Source organism: Perca flavescens, chromosome 8 (genome assembly GCF_004354835.1).
Source record: "Perca flavescens isolate YP-PL-M2 chromosome 8, PFLA_1.0, whole genome shotgun sequence".
Classification (NCBI taxonomy): Eukaryota; Metazoa; Chordata; class Actinopteri; order Perciformes; family Percidae; genus Perca; species Perca flavescens.
Window position 1 is genome coordinate 30,801,435 of NC_041338.1, and position 17,183 is coordinate 30,818,617.

Below are 17,183 nucleotides of genomic sequence, written 5' to 3' on the forward strand. Positions count from 1 at the left end.
TTAAAGTTAATAAAATATATTATTTAAAGAAAAGCAACATCAAAAAGATAGGTCTTTAGCTTAGATTTAAAAGAAACACTAATAGCAGCCTTTCTGCATCATGAATCAATTGAGTAAATCTTTCATAAATTACTGTAATTACTCTTTAAATTATTTGATTTTAGTATTGCTACTTTTAAGTCAAATATCAGAATACTTAACCAACTTGAAAATGATTACATTACAAATTGACGGATTTATATTGTTAAAATTAACTGGATTGCAAGGTGTTGTGTTTTTAAGGAGAAAAAGTGCAGTTTTTATTATGAATTTGAGGCAGTGATGGTAGAAGTACTTAAGTAAAAGTAAAAGTACCTTCAAATGTGTAGGCTACTTAAGAGTGGACCTTGATCGTTTCAAGTATCGCGGCTTCACTGATCATGCCGTCTATATAATGGAAGCATTGTCTTGAATGACTTCGGCGACTTGAAGGCACGCGTTCGCGCCACATCGTTGCTGTGACTTCGATGATGTAACCCCTCCCGAAACCCTCTCTTTCTGGAACGCCCTTCTTTCAAAAATTCGAGACGCGCTCTGATTGGCTGCCTGGACACGTGACCAACGGTCGCGGGAAGTCCTTTGCCACGCGCGTGATAGGAAGAGCTGTTCTTGACTCATTCAAAACTTTTGTAAACATTGGTATGGTTTAATTGCAGAAAGACTTGTTTCTGTGTTGGTGAGCCATCCAGAAGGTAGTGACTGATACCGATACTCTACTGGACGGACTAGTTTGGGGATATGTTTATAGTTTAACCCAAACTTCGGGACGTTGTTCTTGGTGCCTACTAGCTAACCACTCCGGGGCCATTTCTCTGCGTTGGATGGGCGTGTTGGAGTTAGCAAACAACTAAACTTCTTCTGGGATGTTAACAGACCTTTAAGCGTCTCACGGCACTTTTGGGTCATTTTTTTTACATCGATACCTTTATTTTAAGGTAGTTAGAAGTCGATATATTTGTGTTTATTTGCGAGAAACGCCACTACAAACGGTAGTGGGGGTCCAACCGCGTGATTTTCCCGTCGACTACGCCGGGGTTTAAATCCTGAAAATGTCGAGCTACGGCCGCCATCGGCACGGATCTCCCTCTCCTAAAACTCTACAAATTCGGCAAAAATTGCAGTTTGCATGCAGCGACGGGGAGGATGAACCCATTGAGGACGTTAACAACAGCACCGGAGGGGAGTCCGGCTTCACGGAGATGGATTCCCCGATGCCAGTGCGACGGGACCCCGTCGACAAACTGCTGGAAGGGAGCAGCAGCCCTCTGAACCAGTCCTGCGGGGACGACGACGTGGAGCTGTGGGACGAGGAGAGTTTCGGTTCCCCGTCTCACCTACGATCACCGAGCAGTGTTATCTCTGCCAACTGCTCACCGTCGCCGAGGAAAGCTTCTCGGCTGTACGGAGGGTCGCCGGAGCGGTCCTACCTCCAGGACGACGGGGAAGGATCCAGCTCCCCGATCCCAGACTGCCCGGACACACCTCCACATAAAACATTCAGAAAACTCAGACTTTTTGACACACCGCACACGCCAAAGGTTAGAATTTGTTTATAAAAGACTTATGTATCAACGTTAAGAGTGTTTTTGAGATCCCTGGCAGGATATACTTCCAGTGATTCAGATTGAAACTTTAGGTAACGTTATCAGTTTATGTAACCTTGCAGGATTTACTCTCATGGTTGCAAGGCAAACATATTTAAACTTTAGTTTTCTCTCAGATTAGCTTAAAAAACACCTTCACAGAACATTTCAGAGTAAGATGTATTCTCTAAATGTCTCGAAATTGTATTTCGCATTTATTTGGCTGCTTCTGGATCTTATCATGTGTTGAATTGGAAAGAAAATCTGGGGAAAAAAGCAACTCCCAGCTTGTACAAACGCATCAGGTTTTTTTTTTTTTTTTGAATTCCAGGGGATGCTTTTGCTGTGTCAGTTAACTACAGTGACCCACTTAATGTACAACTGTACTCTTACATAATGTTCCCACTGTAGTCAGCCAGCCAGATGATTTGGTGACCTGGAGTGTTATGTCTGGGCATGTTTTTTTCTTTATTCTTTTTTATATAGAATTACATTTTAAGCACCAAATTCAAGAAATCCCTTAATACTTTATTTCAGAACCATATGTTTATTAACCAGGTTTATTTACACTCTTCAGCAAGTAGATGGTCTGCCTTTTAAAGCTTTACGTTTTTTCCTCTCTGCTGCTGCTCTCAAGTAATTAACAAAGCACTAAATCTGTCTCTCATTCCTTCGCATTTTTCAGAGTTTGTTGTCCAAAGCCAGGAGCTCCGGCCCGGGATCCTCCAGCAGGAGGGTTGCCCTGTTCAAGAATGTGGAGTCTTCACGGAAGTCCATTACAGACAGCAGCAAGAGACCGCAAACCCCCCTGGTCAACTTTAACCCCTTCACCCCCGACTCCCTCCTTATCCAGTCTGCCACACAGCAAAGGAACAGGAAGCGTGCACACTGGAATGAGTAAGTTTTGTGTCTGAAACTGGTTAGTTTGTCTTGACAGGGATCAATCCCCCCAAAAGAGAACCTGTTTTGAACACCGATCAAACCTATTGTTCTCGTAATAAAATACGTTAAAGCCGTTAACTAAGTTCAGTGGGTTTGGCTGAGAACCAAGACCTCATGGTTACTGGTGAACTCTGCCATGTGCCTGTGAAGCTCCCAGTGCTGCCCCCTGCTGTCCAGAATGTGAACCAACATCCTCTATTGTCTTTTATCTTTCAGCTCTTGTGGAGAGGACATGGAGGCCAGTGACGGAGAGGCCGAGGAGGAAGTCTTGCCACCATCCAAGGTATTTAAATGTTCATGTGAATTGCATATAATGATGCACACATTTACAGTAAAGAATATATTTTCTTCATTAGACACTTAGAGCTGCAACTAATGAATGACATTTGCGTTTTTGAATAATCAGTTTTTTATTAGTAGATTGATCATATAGCCTATAATATATCAGAAACCAGTTTTTAAAAAAGCTGAAATTGACATTTTAATGTTTTTTTTGTTTTGTTTTGGTCCAACCAGCAATTGAAAACTTAAACATATTCAATTTACATCACTAGCAAACGGAGAAAAGCAGCAAATTGCCCCATGAAATGAAAAATGCTTGGTATTTTTTTCTTAATAAATTACTTCAACAATGCCTTAAAGCTTTAGTGCGTAACTTTTTGATATAAACAAACATCCGTTACTTTCAAGCCATTGCCAAATTAGTTGCTACAAAGCTAATTAAGACTTTCAGCTCCACACAACTTTCTTTAATCCTCCGTGTCCCCCTTGGCTACTAGCAGCTGCGTGGAGGAGGAGGGGTTGGGGTGGTGCGCGATCACAGAAGGCTTGTATCATGTGGACGCGCTGACAGTTTTGTTGTCATTACTAAGAATTCCACATGGGGGCAAAAAACTACGCACTATAGCTTTAATAATAAACAATTATGGCTTAGTTTAAACCATACATGCCATATTTTTTGCACAGAGAGCAAGTCGAGATGTTACACTAATAGTTACGAGTACAAAATGTGTCAGCAAAATCACTCCTCCATATACCTTTTTTTCATGTGGATTAATCCAAACCAGTTCACAGAGGAAACCTGGTTTCAATGAATATGCTAAATGTCTGTTGTGACGCAACTGAAAAATAATTGATTAAAACATGTAAATGTTTATAGTAAATGTGTTTTTCTGCCCTCAGAGAATAACCATGATGGAGAGCAACATGATGTCCAGGTACGCCTCAGAGTTCCTCGAGCTGGAGAAGATCGGCTGTGGAGAGTTTGGTGCCGTGTTCAAGTGTGTGAAAAGACTTGATGGCTGCATCTACGCCATCAAGAGATCAAAGAAACCTCTGGCAGGATCAGTAGACGAGTGAGTTGACTTCTTACCAATCCGAAAAAGTTACAAAGGATTACGTTGTCATTTTAAATTGTCCTACTTTAGGGAGTCATTATTTCCTGATGTTCAACGGAAGAGGTGTTTTTATGAGACAAAAAAGACTCGGGGCATAATTTTTTTTTCTTCATTTTTCACTACAAAACGTACCACAGGAATCTCTTAATTAAAACGGTCTGTCCTCCTCCTCCACAGACAGAACGCCCTGCGGGAGGTCTATGCCCATGCCGTGCTAGGCCAACATCCCCACGTGGTGCGTTACTACTCGGCCTGGGCCGAGGACGATCACATGCTCATCCAGAACGAGTACTGCAACGGCGGCACGCTGTCTGACGTCATCGCAGAGAACTACAGGCGGCTCAGTTACCTGTCTGAGCTGGAGCTGAAAGATCTGCTGCTGCAAGTCACGCGAGGACTCAAGTACATCCACTCTACATCTCTGGTACACATGGACATCAAGCCCAGTGAGTACTTTGGGGTGTTAAAATAATACTAGCTGTAGTAGTGATAATTGTCGGTAGATTTGTATAGAATTTTAGGCATTACGTTCTGCCACTGATGCAAGAAATTATATGGCTAACACCATGGAAGTATCTATATTTGTGTCTCTTTATGCAACAGAGCTAGACAAACCTGTGGTCAGAAAATGATGGAATGTTAACGTCTTTGTCCTAGGCAACATCTTTATTTCACGAAATTCTGTAGCTGGCTGCGATGAATGTGATGATGAAGAAGGACTGACCACCAGCGTCGTCTACAAAATAGGTATGCTGCTTCCACGGTTCTTGTGTGATGACTTCAGGCGTTTGAAAGTTTTTTTTTATTATTTCTTTTACTGATATAAATTGCGCTCACTGCTTCATGGCGTAAATCTATTTTGCATGTGTTCCCTCTCCAGGTGACCTGGGTCATGTCACACGAGTGAACAATCCACAAGTGGAGGAAGGTGACAGCAGATATCTGGCCAATGAAGTTTTACAAGAGGTTTGTCATCTTGCTTTAAAAACTGCCTTTACTTTTGAATAAATCTGAGCTTTACAAAGGTGATAACGTTTCTTCTTATTGGTCTGATTTTCTGTTTTTAGGACTACAGTAAGTTGACAAAGGCGGACATCTTTGCCCTGGCTCTGACTGTCGTCAGCGCCTCGGGGGCCGAGCCTCTTCCCACCAATGGAGACAAATGGCACGAGATCCGACAGGGAAAACTCCCCGCCATCCCCCAAGTGCTTTCTCCGGAGTTTCTCAGTCTTCTCAAGGTAACAGTCAAAGCTATATGTCTAGTCTTATGTGCTGTGTTTTGCCTCCTGTCAGTGTGTCTGTTGCCAATTATTTTCTAAGTCCTAAAGATAGTGGTTGAAAGGTTTTTTTCACTCCTTATCCTGAGGCAGTTACATCCTGTTTTGACAGAGGGAATCTGTAACAAATTTGTATGTCACCTATTTTTGCTGTAAAATTATTACCCGTGTTAGTTCATTTGAACCAAATTTAATTAATGGAGGCATGGTGCCGAGACGATTAGTTAAACAGAAAAATTTAATTTTAGTACAATAATCCTTGTTTTTTTTCTTCTTGTCTTTCAGCTGATGATCCACCCTGATCAAAGTAGAAGACCATCAACTTCTGAGCTCATCAAACACCCGGTGCTCCTCACTGCTGCCAGAATGAGTGCCGACCAGCTCCGAGTCGAGCTCAATGCCGAGAAGTTTAAGAACGCACTGCTCCAGAAGTAAGCATTCGAACGCACAGAAACTATTGAACTCACGGTTACTTATTAGGAGGTGTTGAAGGACACTGTTGGTTAAAGTGGTTGGACAGCTCGTGATGCGAAAAAGAGGCCACAGAGAATTATTTTTGTGATGAAATGTTAAATATATTTAGAGTAATACATTCACTGTTTGGGAGAGTCTGCTTTTCTAACACTGTAGATTTTTTTTTTTTTTTTTATATCCGAGCTGAATCAATCATTAGTAATCTTCAACTGTTTTGATAATCAATTGTTTAATCTATTTTTCAAGCAAAGATACCAGATAAAGTATTACCATCCAGAGGATTTTATGTAGAACTGAAACAAATAGTCGCTGTAATCGATTAATCCTTCAACAGAAAATTAATCGTGAACTAGTTTGATAGATTTGTTTTAGTCTGTGTTTTTAAAGCAAAATTGCAAAAATTCTGTGGTTCTACCATCTTAAATGTAAGTATTTTCTGGTTTTCTAAGTTGTAAACTACATATTTTTGGGTTTTGGACTCTTTGACAGACAATAAAAGACCTTTTTAAAACACAGGCTCTGGGAAGTTGTGAATACAGTTTTACAGACCAGATGATTCATTGATAATAAAAACAATAATTATTTGCGCCCCTAATTTTCTTGATTTCTTTGTTTAATGTAATATGAATATCTTGAGTTTTTGACTGTTGGTCAGGCAAATCAAGCAATTTTGAGGACTTTGACTTTGCAAAACTGGGATAAACGTCAGATTAATTCATAAGAAAACTAATTGTTATTTGCATCCCTAATTCAGTCAAAGAAACGGACCCTTGCCTTCTGGTCTCATGATTAACTGTAACCTCTTTTATCTTCCTCAGGGAGCTGAAGAAGGCCCAGCAGGCTCGAGCTGCAGCAGAGGAGAAGGTTTTGTCCACCGACAGGGTCCTGACCCGCTCCACAGTCCAGTCGAACCCCAGAACCTCCAGACTCATCGGCAAGAAGATGAACCGGTCGGTCAGCCTCACCATCTACTGAGACTTTAATCCACCCTGACAGAAAGTGAAACACGGAGGCTCATGGACCATTTTAATCAAAACCAGTTCAGATGGATCACCCTCTTCTTTCTTTTTTTTCGAGGAGAACCATGTCAGTCGTGGTGAAAGCTGTAGATTTGAACTCATCTCGTTAGACTCTCATTGCCAACATAGTTCAGCCCTTTTTTTCCTGATGGACTTTTACTTTTGGAAAAAAAAAGGTCATTCCTGAAAGGTAGTTACTTTACCTTTTTCCACTCTGTCATTCCTTAAGTTTTGCATAGAAGTCAGGCTCTCTCTCCATTTCTGTCCTTGCACTTCCTTCGACAAAGCCGAAGCCTGATGGCAGCAGATCGAAGCCGCAGTGAAGCTCCCTTTTAGTGAGATTGTACTTGCCTTGCGCACCTTACTGCCTGTCAAATGCCTGATGCTGGGTACCAGAGGGTTGGAGAACTGACGATTTATGTGTTTGTAATGGAGCACTTTGGAGGCAACATCTGGAACTTGCCACATTTAAAAAATAAAAGTAACCTGCTGCTATTGATGTTTTGTGTGTATCAGGGTTTGGCCCGTTTCAGGTTGGATCGTTCTAGAGGTCATTGGCTCTTATTTTTAAGTAGCAGGATCCCGCTCCCTCCATTTAATGTTAATTCTTCTGGTCGGATTGAGAATGGATCATGCCATTTGAGAAAAATCATCCATTTTTGTTTTGAAGTACCAAAACCAGTGAGCATTGTTATCATTATCTGTGATGTTAGAACTGATCCATAGTGTTTTTTAATTTCCCGTGTTGATTGGTGCTGCCAACCCTGCCTGTAGCATTAGAACAATCATTGTCCTTTTCTTTAGGTTCACATGTGTTCTGTTTTTGTTTTGTTTTCACCCCATGATGCTCATCTTTAATTACTGTTTAGAAAAGTATTCCTCATCTTTTTTGTTGTAACCTCTAACACAAAACAACCTTTCTGTTGTAAACTTGTAAATATGTTCTTTTAATAAATTCTCACCATCTACACTTTGTTCTGTTCACCGTGGTTTTGTGACTTTTAGCGGGAACTTCTCTTCACAAACACTGGAAATCTGTCAGATTACAATATATTAATACAATACAATCCCACATCTAAAACTTCACTTGTAAACGGGTTTTCTCCCAGTTTGGCACAATTCATCTAGGTAAAAGCAATCTCCGCCTGCATTGTTCTAATACTTACTGTATACTGTATGTACAACATAATCAAAAATTTTGCGCGGCCCCTTAATGTGACATGAAATGCATATGCATTGCATTTTGCTTGTATGTCATAAAAAGTCATAGTGAAGTGTCAGAAAAAGTCAAATGTCGTATAATTGTTTTAAACAAGTTATAGTATAGAATGTCACAGTATAGTATCTCAGTCTTAAAAATGTCATGTCAAAAAAAACTTTAGTATGTCAGAACGTTATAGTATGTCTTAAAGTCATAGTATATTATGTCAAAAACATAATTTAGTATGTCATAAAAAGTCATAGTATAGTATGTAATATAATGTCATAAAAATGTCAGTATGTCATAAAAAGTCAAAAATGTCATAGTATAGTATGTCATAAAAGTCATAAAAAATGTCATAGTAGTAGTATAGTCTGTCATAAAAAGTCAGTATGTGATAAAAATGTCAGTATAGTATGTCATAAAAAAGTCATAACAGAATGTCATAAAAATCATAGTATAGTATATCATAAAATTCATGAAAATGTCATGGCATATTATGTCATAAAAATCCATAAAAATGTCATAGTATATTATGTCATAAAAAAGGTCATAGTATAGTATTTCAAAAAAAGTTGTAGTATATATATATATATAGTATAGTATGTCATAAAAAGTCAAAAAAGTCATAATATAACATGTCATAAAAAGTCATAGTATAGTATGTCAAAAAGTCTTAAAAATGTTATAGTATAGTATGTCATAAAAAGTCATAAAATAAGATAATTTAGTATATCATAAAAAGTCATAGTATAGTATGTCATTAAAAGTCATACAAAGTCATAATATAGAATGTCATAAAAAGTCATAAAATCATGGTATAGTATGTCATAAAAAGTCTTAAAAATGCCATAGTATAGTACTGTATGTCATAAAAAAAATTCATAAAAAGGTCATAGTATTGTATTTCGAAAAAGTGGTAAAAAGTCATAATATAGTATGTCATAAAAAGTCAAAAAAGTCATAGTATATTATAAAAATGTCAAAGTATATTATGTCATAAAAGTCATAATTTAGTATGTCATAAATTGATGGTGATGGCGCAGTGGATATGACACAACCTTTGGTGTGGGAGACCTGGGTTTGAATCCCACTGTGATACATCAACCAGTGTGTCCCTGAGTGTTAACCTAGTTGCTCCAGAGGGCTCTTACCTCTCACATATGTAGTAATTGGAAGTCACTTTGGATGAAAGCGTCAGCTAAAGGACATGTAATGTAATCTCATATGCAGATGGCAGCCCTATAGATCCTTTACTTAAGTAAAAAATACTAATACCACACTCCAAAAATACTCTGTTACATGTTCAAGTCCTGCATTGAAAATGTTACTTAGTTAAATATATGCAAGCATAATCAGACAAATGTACTTAAAATATTAAAAGTAATTTTCTGTCATTTGTCCAATTGATTAGTTGACTACTCGTTTTGGCTGTGCTTGTAAATTCTGTTGGGCAGTTTAATATATCATAAAACATCATATTTAATAAGCACTACACAATGTGCAGTGAAGAAGAAGTAGAAAGTGGCTTAAAAAAAAGACTGAACTAAAGTAAAAGTACCTCAAATGTGTACTTAAGTACAGTAGGCTACTTTAGTAAATGCACAAAGTTACATTTCACCACTGGTTCCAGTTTCAGGCGGTTTGGTATAACAGATAATGCATGTACATTCTCGACATGAACTTTGGAGAAAACATTAACAAATACATATCCATAAAATAATAAACGGACACCAGTTTTGGTGTTGTGTTTTTCTCTCGCTGAGCGGTGCTGCAGCTCTTCAATCATAATCACGCATAAACACGCATGGAGTACACGCAGCGTCATGTGACAAATACTTTTCCTCGTCGTGTCCAACAGAAAGTTGTTCAGAGTCAGAGAGGAAGAGAAGAAGAAACACACACACACAACCAAAGAGAGAGAGAGAGAAGAAGACGATAGTTGAATTCCAGCATCATGGCTTTGCGGGACGAACTGTTGAAGTCTATCTGGCACGCGTTCACTGCCCTGGATGTGGACAAAAGCGGGAAAGTGTCTAAATCCCAGCTCAAGGTAACTGGATTTTTTACTTTACGCATCTTTTTTTTTTTTTTTTGGGGAGTCTGAGCTGGTGTTTTGGTCGAGCACGAAACTATCCTACTGTTGTCAATGTTTGGTACATTTCGGTAAATTAAAAAAAGATATGCCTTTTTAATGTAGAACTTTTTCTCTTCGCGGAGAATCCCCGCCGCGCTAGTGTTTGTGCACAGACAGCAGACCCGCACCTGTTTGTCTTCACACTGATTGATTATTAAAGCAAATAATGCCACTTCCCCTCGTCTCGACAAAATCAACACACACAGAAAGTACAAATGAGTGGAGGAATGTTGGAGGAAAAGAACCGAAGGTTAGAGGAAGAGTTTCTAGGAGTTTCGAACTCATTCAAATACAATTTTGTCTTAGTTTGACATTAAAACTACCAACATCAACACCACAACCAGCACTGCTGAAGTGATGCCATTACTAACAGAGATGATAAAGGATTTTACATTGCTTAAGCTCATTCTAAACTTTCTTTTGAAGGTTTAAAATAACATGATAGGATGAACAGTGGTGGAGGAAGTATTCCGATCCTTTTACTTAAGTACAAGTACTTAATAAGTACTTATTAAACATACTATGTTACAAGTTAAAGCCCTGCATTGAAAATGTCATGCCAGTCTAATTAGGAAAAGGTAGGTAAAGTATTAGAAGTACTGGAAACTGAAAATAGCCCCTGTGACTGATATATAATATAGGATTTATAGGTGGTTGAGGTTTAAACTAATCTGTATAGGATTGCAACTAATGATTAATTTCATTATAGATCAATATGCTGATTATTTTCTTTATTAATCGATTGTTTGGTTTGTAAAGATTCTGAAAATGTTGTTTTGTTAATCATCGAAATTATATATATATAAAAAAAAGACAAAGGAAACGCAGCAACTCATTTGTGAAGCTCGAACAGTGAAATGTTTTTACAACAACATATTTTTCATATTTTATAAGCTCTTTGTATGTTTTGTATGCAAACATCTTAATCTGTGAAGTGACTAAAGCTATCAGATACGTAAATGCAATGCAGTAAAAAGTGGAATATTTCCCTCCTGAGATGTAGTGAAGTAGAAGTACAAAGAAACACACTCATGTAAAATTTGAAGTAGAGTACTTGATGAATGTAGCTGTTCCATTCCACCACTAACGGTGATTAATCTGCCCGTAGAGCTCCTCTTTGACCATTATAATGCAAACCCAGTAGTTGGCCTCAGTGTCATTCTCAGCCTGAAAGCTAACCGGAGCATTGTCTCGTATTCATGTTAGATCATTTCACCTCTTTTGGCCTTTTGAAAGGTAAACTATAGTTAAATGTTGTTAATCATTGGGTCAGTATCAGTTTAAAAAAAACAAAAGTAAACTTATTTTTTTTGTATTTCCTGTGGATAACTTACTTTACGACACACCCACACGTTTCCAGCTCTGTGCCAGCCAGACATTGTTCAGCAGTTTAAAAAAAGAAATCAACAATAAAGGTCAACCGTTTTGAGGTCAGCTGCCTCTGGATCTTTCTAGTTGGATTATTTTGCACCAACACTGGACCAGTTTTGTGCACCAAATAGACCAGAATACAGTGCAGCTCAAAGACATGTAATATATGTTAAAAGAGGTGAAACTCCCTCTTCTGTGACTGCCACTCTGATTGCAACATGTTGACGAAAGGCATTCTTGGAAATGCAGAAAAGCACAAAGTGTGCCAAAGAAATGTGTGTTCATTAGAACATTTCTCCTTGACAAAGTCTTTCCTGACGTGTTGGACTTCACTGACTAAAATCTACCAAAAAATATCCAAGGGTCTTTTTAAATAGCACTGATTTAATTTCATATTTAAGATAGAGACCCACAATGCCACCTGAAATAACACAACACAGTTAGGGGAAACACTAATGAGTAACCACTTTTAGTATAATGAGGTTACTGAACCTTGATAGGGTTACATACCTGACATAAACACCTGGACTTTAGAAGAAAAGGAAGATAAATAATTAAGTTTTGTCCTCAGTGAAACCGAGGCTGAGATATCCTGACTTATGGTCACTAATCCAGGCTTTCTGTAAAAAGACAGAGAAGACATAATACAGCTTGTTTTCATAAGAGTGTGGTGCTCCTCATAGTAAGTTGACTTTGATGTGTTACATTTGTTGGAGTGCCTCTTTAAAGTGCTCATATTACACTCCTTTTCAGGTTCATAATTGTATTTAGAGGTTGTATCAGAATAGGTTTACATGGTTTAATTTTCAAAAAAACTCTATTTTAGCTACAGAGTGAGACATCTCACTTTTATTCCATCTTTGTTGGGAGTTGCACAATTGCAGTACCTAGGTAAGGACTACTAGCCAGTCAGAAGCAGAGTTTGAGGGAGTGCCACGCTAGCAGCTAGGTGAGCATTATAACGTGTGTTACAAAGTGACCACGTTAGTCTCTGAAGTAAAGGCTGGACTACAACAGAGCTGTTTGGAGCAGTTTGTGAACAGTGTTTTCTGTTGGAGATGGTAAGTCCCTTTGGGGGGGGACTTTGGGCTTTTTCACTTTGTAAACCTATAACATGCACAAAAAAGATATATAACAATAAAGGTAAGGGAAAAAAGCCAAAAAGCATAATATGAGCACTTTAAGTCATTGGGTGATGAACAAACATTTAAACTTTAAAAACAAATAATTGCCAATCATTTTGATAACTGTTTATATAGTCATTCAACAAGTAAAAATGCCAAAGATCAGTGGTTCCAGCTTCTCAAATGAGAATATTTTTGCTTTTATTGATAGTAAACAAAAAAAAAGAAGGATTTTTAGGCTGTTGGTTAGACAAAAGGAGACATCACCTTGGACTTTTCTTTTTTGCTAATTTCTGACACAGAATAAATGATTCATTGAGTCACGGAGAAAAGAATGACCAGCTGTTGCAGCTCAAGGTTGAATGCTGAGAAAAACACTTGAGTGTGTCGGCTGGAGAATACAAGTTTTTAAGAGGAAACCTGCGTTGCAAACGTTTGCTTTGGAGTTTGACTTGAGCATGACGTGAGCATTTACCAGGCAGAGTGGGCTCAAAACCTGTTGAGTAGCATTGTGAGGCGTTTAGGATCCAGTGTTTTTGGAGCTTGATTCATAAAAGGGACTAAAAGTCAGGACACCTCTGCAACATACAATGCATTATGAACATGCTAGTGTGTTCCTTCAAGGTCTTCCTTTTCCTCCTCTCTTGGAAAATAATCAGTTCCTAAAAATACAACCCTTGCATTCTTCTCCTCAAGTAACTCTCTGCTACTTTAGTAAATAGCAAGTTATTTAAGTCTTTTTTTAGTTCATCTATAACAGTAACACTGATAATTCATTAAATATTGTAGTAAACATCCTCTGGTTCTACCTTCTTAAATGTGAGGATTTGCTGATTTTCTGTTTTATGTAATTGTAAATTGAATATTTTTGGGTTTTGGACTGTTGTTCGAACCAATAGAGCTATTTAAAGAGGTCACATCGAGCTTTATAGACTAACCAATGAATCCGTTAATTGAACTAATAACTAAAAATGAAAATAGTTGTTGGCCAGCCCTTAAATTGACGATAAACAAGAGGATTTTTCCCTCCATAATTCCAGGTGCTGTCCCACAACTTGTGTACAGTGATGAAGATCCCACATGACCCTGTGGCGCTGGAGGAGCACTTTAAAGACGACGACGAGGGTCCTGTCTCTAACCAGGGGTACATGCCCTACCTGAACAAGTTCATCCTGGATAAGGTATCGGAACGTTTTTAGATGATACTCGCGACTGAGCAGCACATAACCAAGGCACACAGCATCAGGGAGGGGTCAAATGCAGTGCACACAACGGGATTAGTTTGTTACAAATTAACACCACAGAAAATGGATCCAGTGTTTGCATTCTGTATATTATAGCTGACAAACCCCACGGATTTCTCTGTATGATAAAAGTAGAGCTGCAAAGATTAATCGATTAGTTGTCAACTATTAAAGTAAAATTAAAGCCAGCTATTTAGACAATGGATTAATCGGTTTGAGTCATTTTTTATGACCATGAACTGAATATATTTGAGTTGTCGACAAAATGAGACATTTGAGGACGTCCTCTTGGGCTTTGGGAAACACGGATTGAAATTTTCGGTTACACTTTACTTGAAGGTATCTACATAAGAGTGACATGACACTGTCATGAACGTGTCATAAACATTATAAACAAGTCATAAAGGTTTATGACATAATGCTTCTTTTAGTAAGTGTCATTCGGTTTTTGTCATGACAAGTTAGGGTTAGATTTAGGGTTAGGGTTCATGTGTCATGACAGTGTCATGTGTTCATGACAGTGTCATGTCACTCTTATGTTGATACCTTCAAGTAAAGTGTTACTAAATTTTCTGACATTTTATAGACCAAACAACTAATTGATTAATCAAGAAAATAATCAACAATGAAAATAATGGTTAGTTTCAGCCCTATAGAGAGAGGAAAGGGTGATGGTCAACAGTTTAGACATCTGAGATTTCTTTCAGGCAAAGTCAGTCAACGCTCTCTTCTGTAAATGACTCTTCATCTCTTTATATGGAGAATGCTCCAGTATCAGGAGTACAAAAACACAAACCGCTGTTACCTCGTAGTCGTACTTGCAACAACAAGCTTTACGTTTTATTTTTTCCCTGTTTTTTTTTTTATTTTAAGATCATTTTTGGGGCATTTTTAAGCCTTTATTATTAACAGGACAGCTTTAGACATGAAAGGGGGAAGAGAGAGGGGAATGACATGCAGCAAAGGGCCGCAGTTCGGAACTGAACCTGCGGCCGCTGCGTTGAAGACTAAATGTCTGTACTGTATAATGGGCATGCGCTCTATCAGGTGAACTACCCAGGTATCCTTTCCCTGGGTTTGGCCTCCCATGCAGGCTGTCCCCACCCTCTTATTGTGTGGGCATACACAGGCTGAGAGGTTTTTCTCCAAAAAAAAACACTTTTCAGGGATGAAAAAGCAGCTACCACCTCCTCTGTGTGTTATTATTCTTTATAAGTTACAGGTGACCACGTGTAATAATGTTCTGCTAATAAGACACAAGAGACTTTTGTTGTAAAAAGTGATTATACATAGTTAGTTAATCAATAATACAGCAAAGACTTACTTGACATCTAGTTCAGGAATTTGATTGGTCCAAAACTGCTTTATCATCTACTAAACTAATTCATGGCCACATAGAGTTTATCTGAATACCCCAACGGCTGCATGTACATGTTCTTATACATTTATTTATTTTTCTTTCATGTTAATCCTATTTAAATGTTATTTGTTGTCTCATGACGCAGCAGATCTTGATTGAAGACGCTGGTAACAAACCATTGATGGACGCGTAGTATTAGTTTATTGTGCTGGTGACGAACTCTATTGTGTCCATCTGTCATTGTGCTCTGCTAAGCTCAGACAGCAACACAAAACATGTTATTGACCTTTGAGTCGTCTCATTCAGCTCGCTGTCTGTCCCTCTGTGATGATGTCATAACGGGTCACTGCATGAATGGGGTGGTAATTGTTTAAGTCTGGAGTCAAGTGAGGAAAATTTGTGATGTCATTAGCAGCAATGAACTCCTAATAGAATTCCTGCTGGCTGGTTGGAGATCTGGTCATATGACGTCTTAACGATTGAAATTAGCAGTTGCTGAATGGCTGTTGCCATGACAACCGGTTGGTAATTCTCAGAACTTTTTGACCTCTGATTAGGTCTTCTTTTCTGAACACTTGTTGTCTTAATCTGTAGTCCAGCAGTCTGGTCAGCAATTGTTATTTTTAAGGAGTTTTTACAGTCATTCCTTGTTTGATTATTGGTTCGATGGTGCGCCACCTGAATAATTAATAGAAAAGCAAAAATAAATCATCATTTACCAATGAATTATCATATTTTATTATCTTTAAATGATGGATTTCCTAGTTGAATTTTTAAAATAGAACAGCAAAGGCTCAGGAAGGCTTTTAAATGTAAGCTTTTGTTTTTTTGTTTATTTCTGGGTCTGCATAATAGACCTTTTTCACGGCAGACATGTTGACATGTCATAGTAGGAAAAGCACAGGTGTATTCAAAACCATTAATGATGGCTGCATTCCACTTAGGAGAGGCCCTGCTATTGTGCATGCTGACTCACTGAAATATCTTACTGGGACACTTGATGGAATGGAGCCATCATTAAGGTTATCCATTTCAGCTGTGCTTTTCCTACTATGACAAGTCAAAATGTCTGCTGTGAAAAAGGTCCATATGATCCATCTTAAGCATTGTGCCCTTTACATGCCCTATACATATAGTTGAGTTTCTTATCTGCAAATGCTGGATTAGCTTCAGTTTGGAAAGTCTGTCCAATGATTGATGTGTTTGTCTTGGTGATAAGAGACTTCCTTTTTGATGAGCTTTTCTTTGTGGTGCTTTTTAAAGTTTTAGTTCTCTTAAGTCTGGCTTTATCGGATGTACAGTGCTGGGATAACGACTGGGATGTCAGGCTTTGTCCCTCCCCCTCCGCTATCTGTTATCGGTTTTGCAAGGGCGCCGCTTAGCGCCGCCCAAGACGATTGTCATTGGCTGAAAGAAAAGAAAAACAGCCAGAGCGGGTTTTTTCCCTCTATCCCAGAATGTTAAGCGGTGTAGCCAGACCCTATGTCAGCGCTGACACAGCACTGTGGAGTTAAGTCTGGCAAGATATACAATAGATATACAAGTTCTATACATCCTTTATTTAATCAGTTAATCACAAAAGTCTAGACATCACTAAAGAGTTAAACTCTTTTTTTTTTTTTTTTTTTTTTTTAATTTTAAGGATTTTGGCACTTTGCAAGTGACATCATGGTTTAGTCTGTTTTTGTGATAAATCTGTTGCACAATCAGACCGAGAGATCTTAACAGCGTATTGTGTGAATTTCCTGTTCCAGTTTGTCAATGTCAAACACACAGGCAGCTACTGTCGAGTTCTTATGATTTAATGGTGAAACGTTTTAACCAGAAATGATTCATCTGCCTTTTTTTTACATTCAAGACTGCAAGACTGTTTGATCTTTTTCTTTAAAGTTAGTAGTAGTAACTAATGATACATTACTAACTAGTAACTAACTAGTAAAGTTAGTCTGTCTTCCTTGTTCTGGCTCTTAAGACACTGCAGGTAGATTCAGAGAAAGCTGTACAACGTGTTTTTA

At 38.3% G+C, this 17,183-nt stretch overlaps 2 protein-coding genes across 2 annotated transcripts in view; both read left to right on the forward strand.

Annotated features, from left to right (window-relative positions):
- Positions 1 to 598: 598 nt before the first annotated feature.
- On the forward strand, positions 599 to 7,706 carry wee1 (WEE1 G2 checkpoint kinase). The gene is made up of 10 exons (XM_028585118.1): positions 599 to 1,577; positions 2,308 to 2,519; positions 2,781 to 2,847; positions 3,747 to 3,919; positions 4,139 to 4,407; positions 4,619 to 4,708; positions 4,842 to 4,927; positions 5,029 to 5,199; positions 5,524 to 5,669; positions 6,531 to 7,706. The coding sequence occupies exons 1-10, from the start codon at positions 1,089 to 1,091 to the stop codon at positions 6,685 to 6,687; spliced, it is 1,860 nt and encodes a 619-aa protein (XP_028440919.1). The 5' UTR covers positions 599 to 1,088; the 3' UTR covers positions 6,688 to 7,706.
- Positions 7,707 to 9,772: 2,066 nt separating this feature from the next.
- Positions 9,773 to 17,183, forward strand: part of swap70b (switching B cell complex subunit SWAP70b) — a 40,727-nt gene continuing 33,316 nt past the window's right edge. The window contains exons 1-2 of the mRNA XM_028585650.1: positions 9,773 to 9,985; positions 13,605 to 13,745. Coding sequence (XP_028441451.1) covers positions 9,890 to 9,985; positions 13,605 to 13,745 — 237 coding nt within the window. The 5' untranslated portion in view covers positions 9,773 to 9,889. The remainder of the gene's footprint in view (positions 9,986 to 13,604; positions 13,746 to 17,183) is intronic.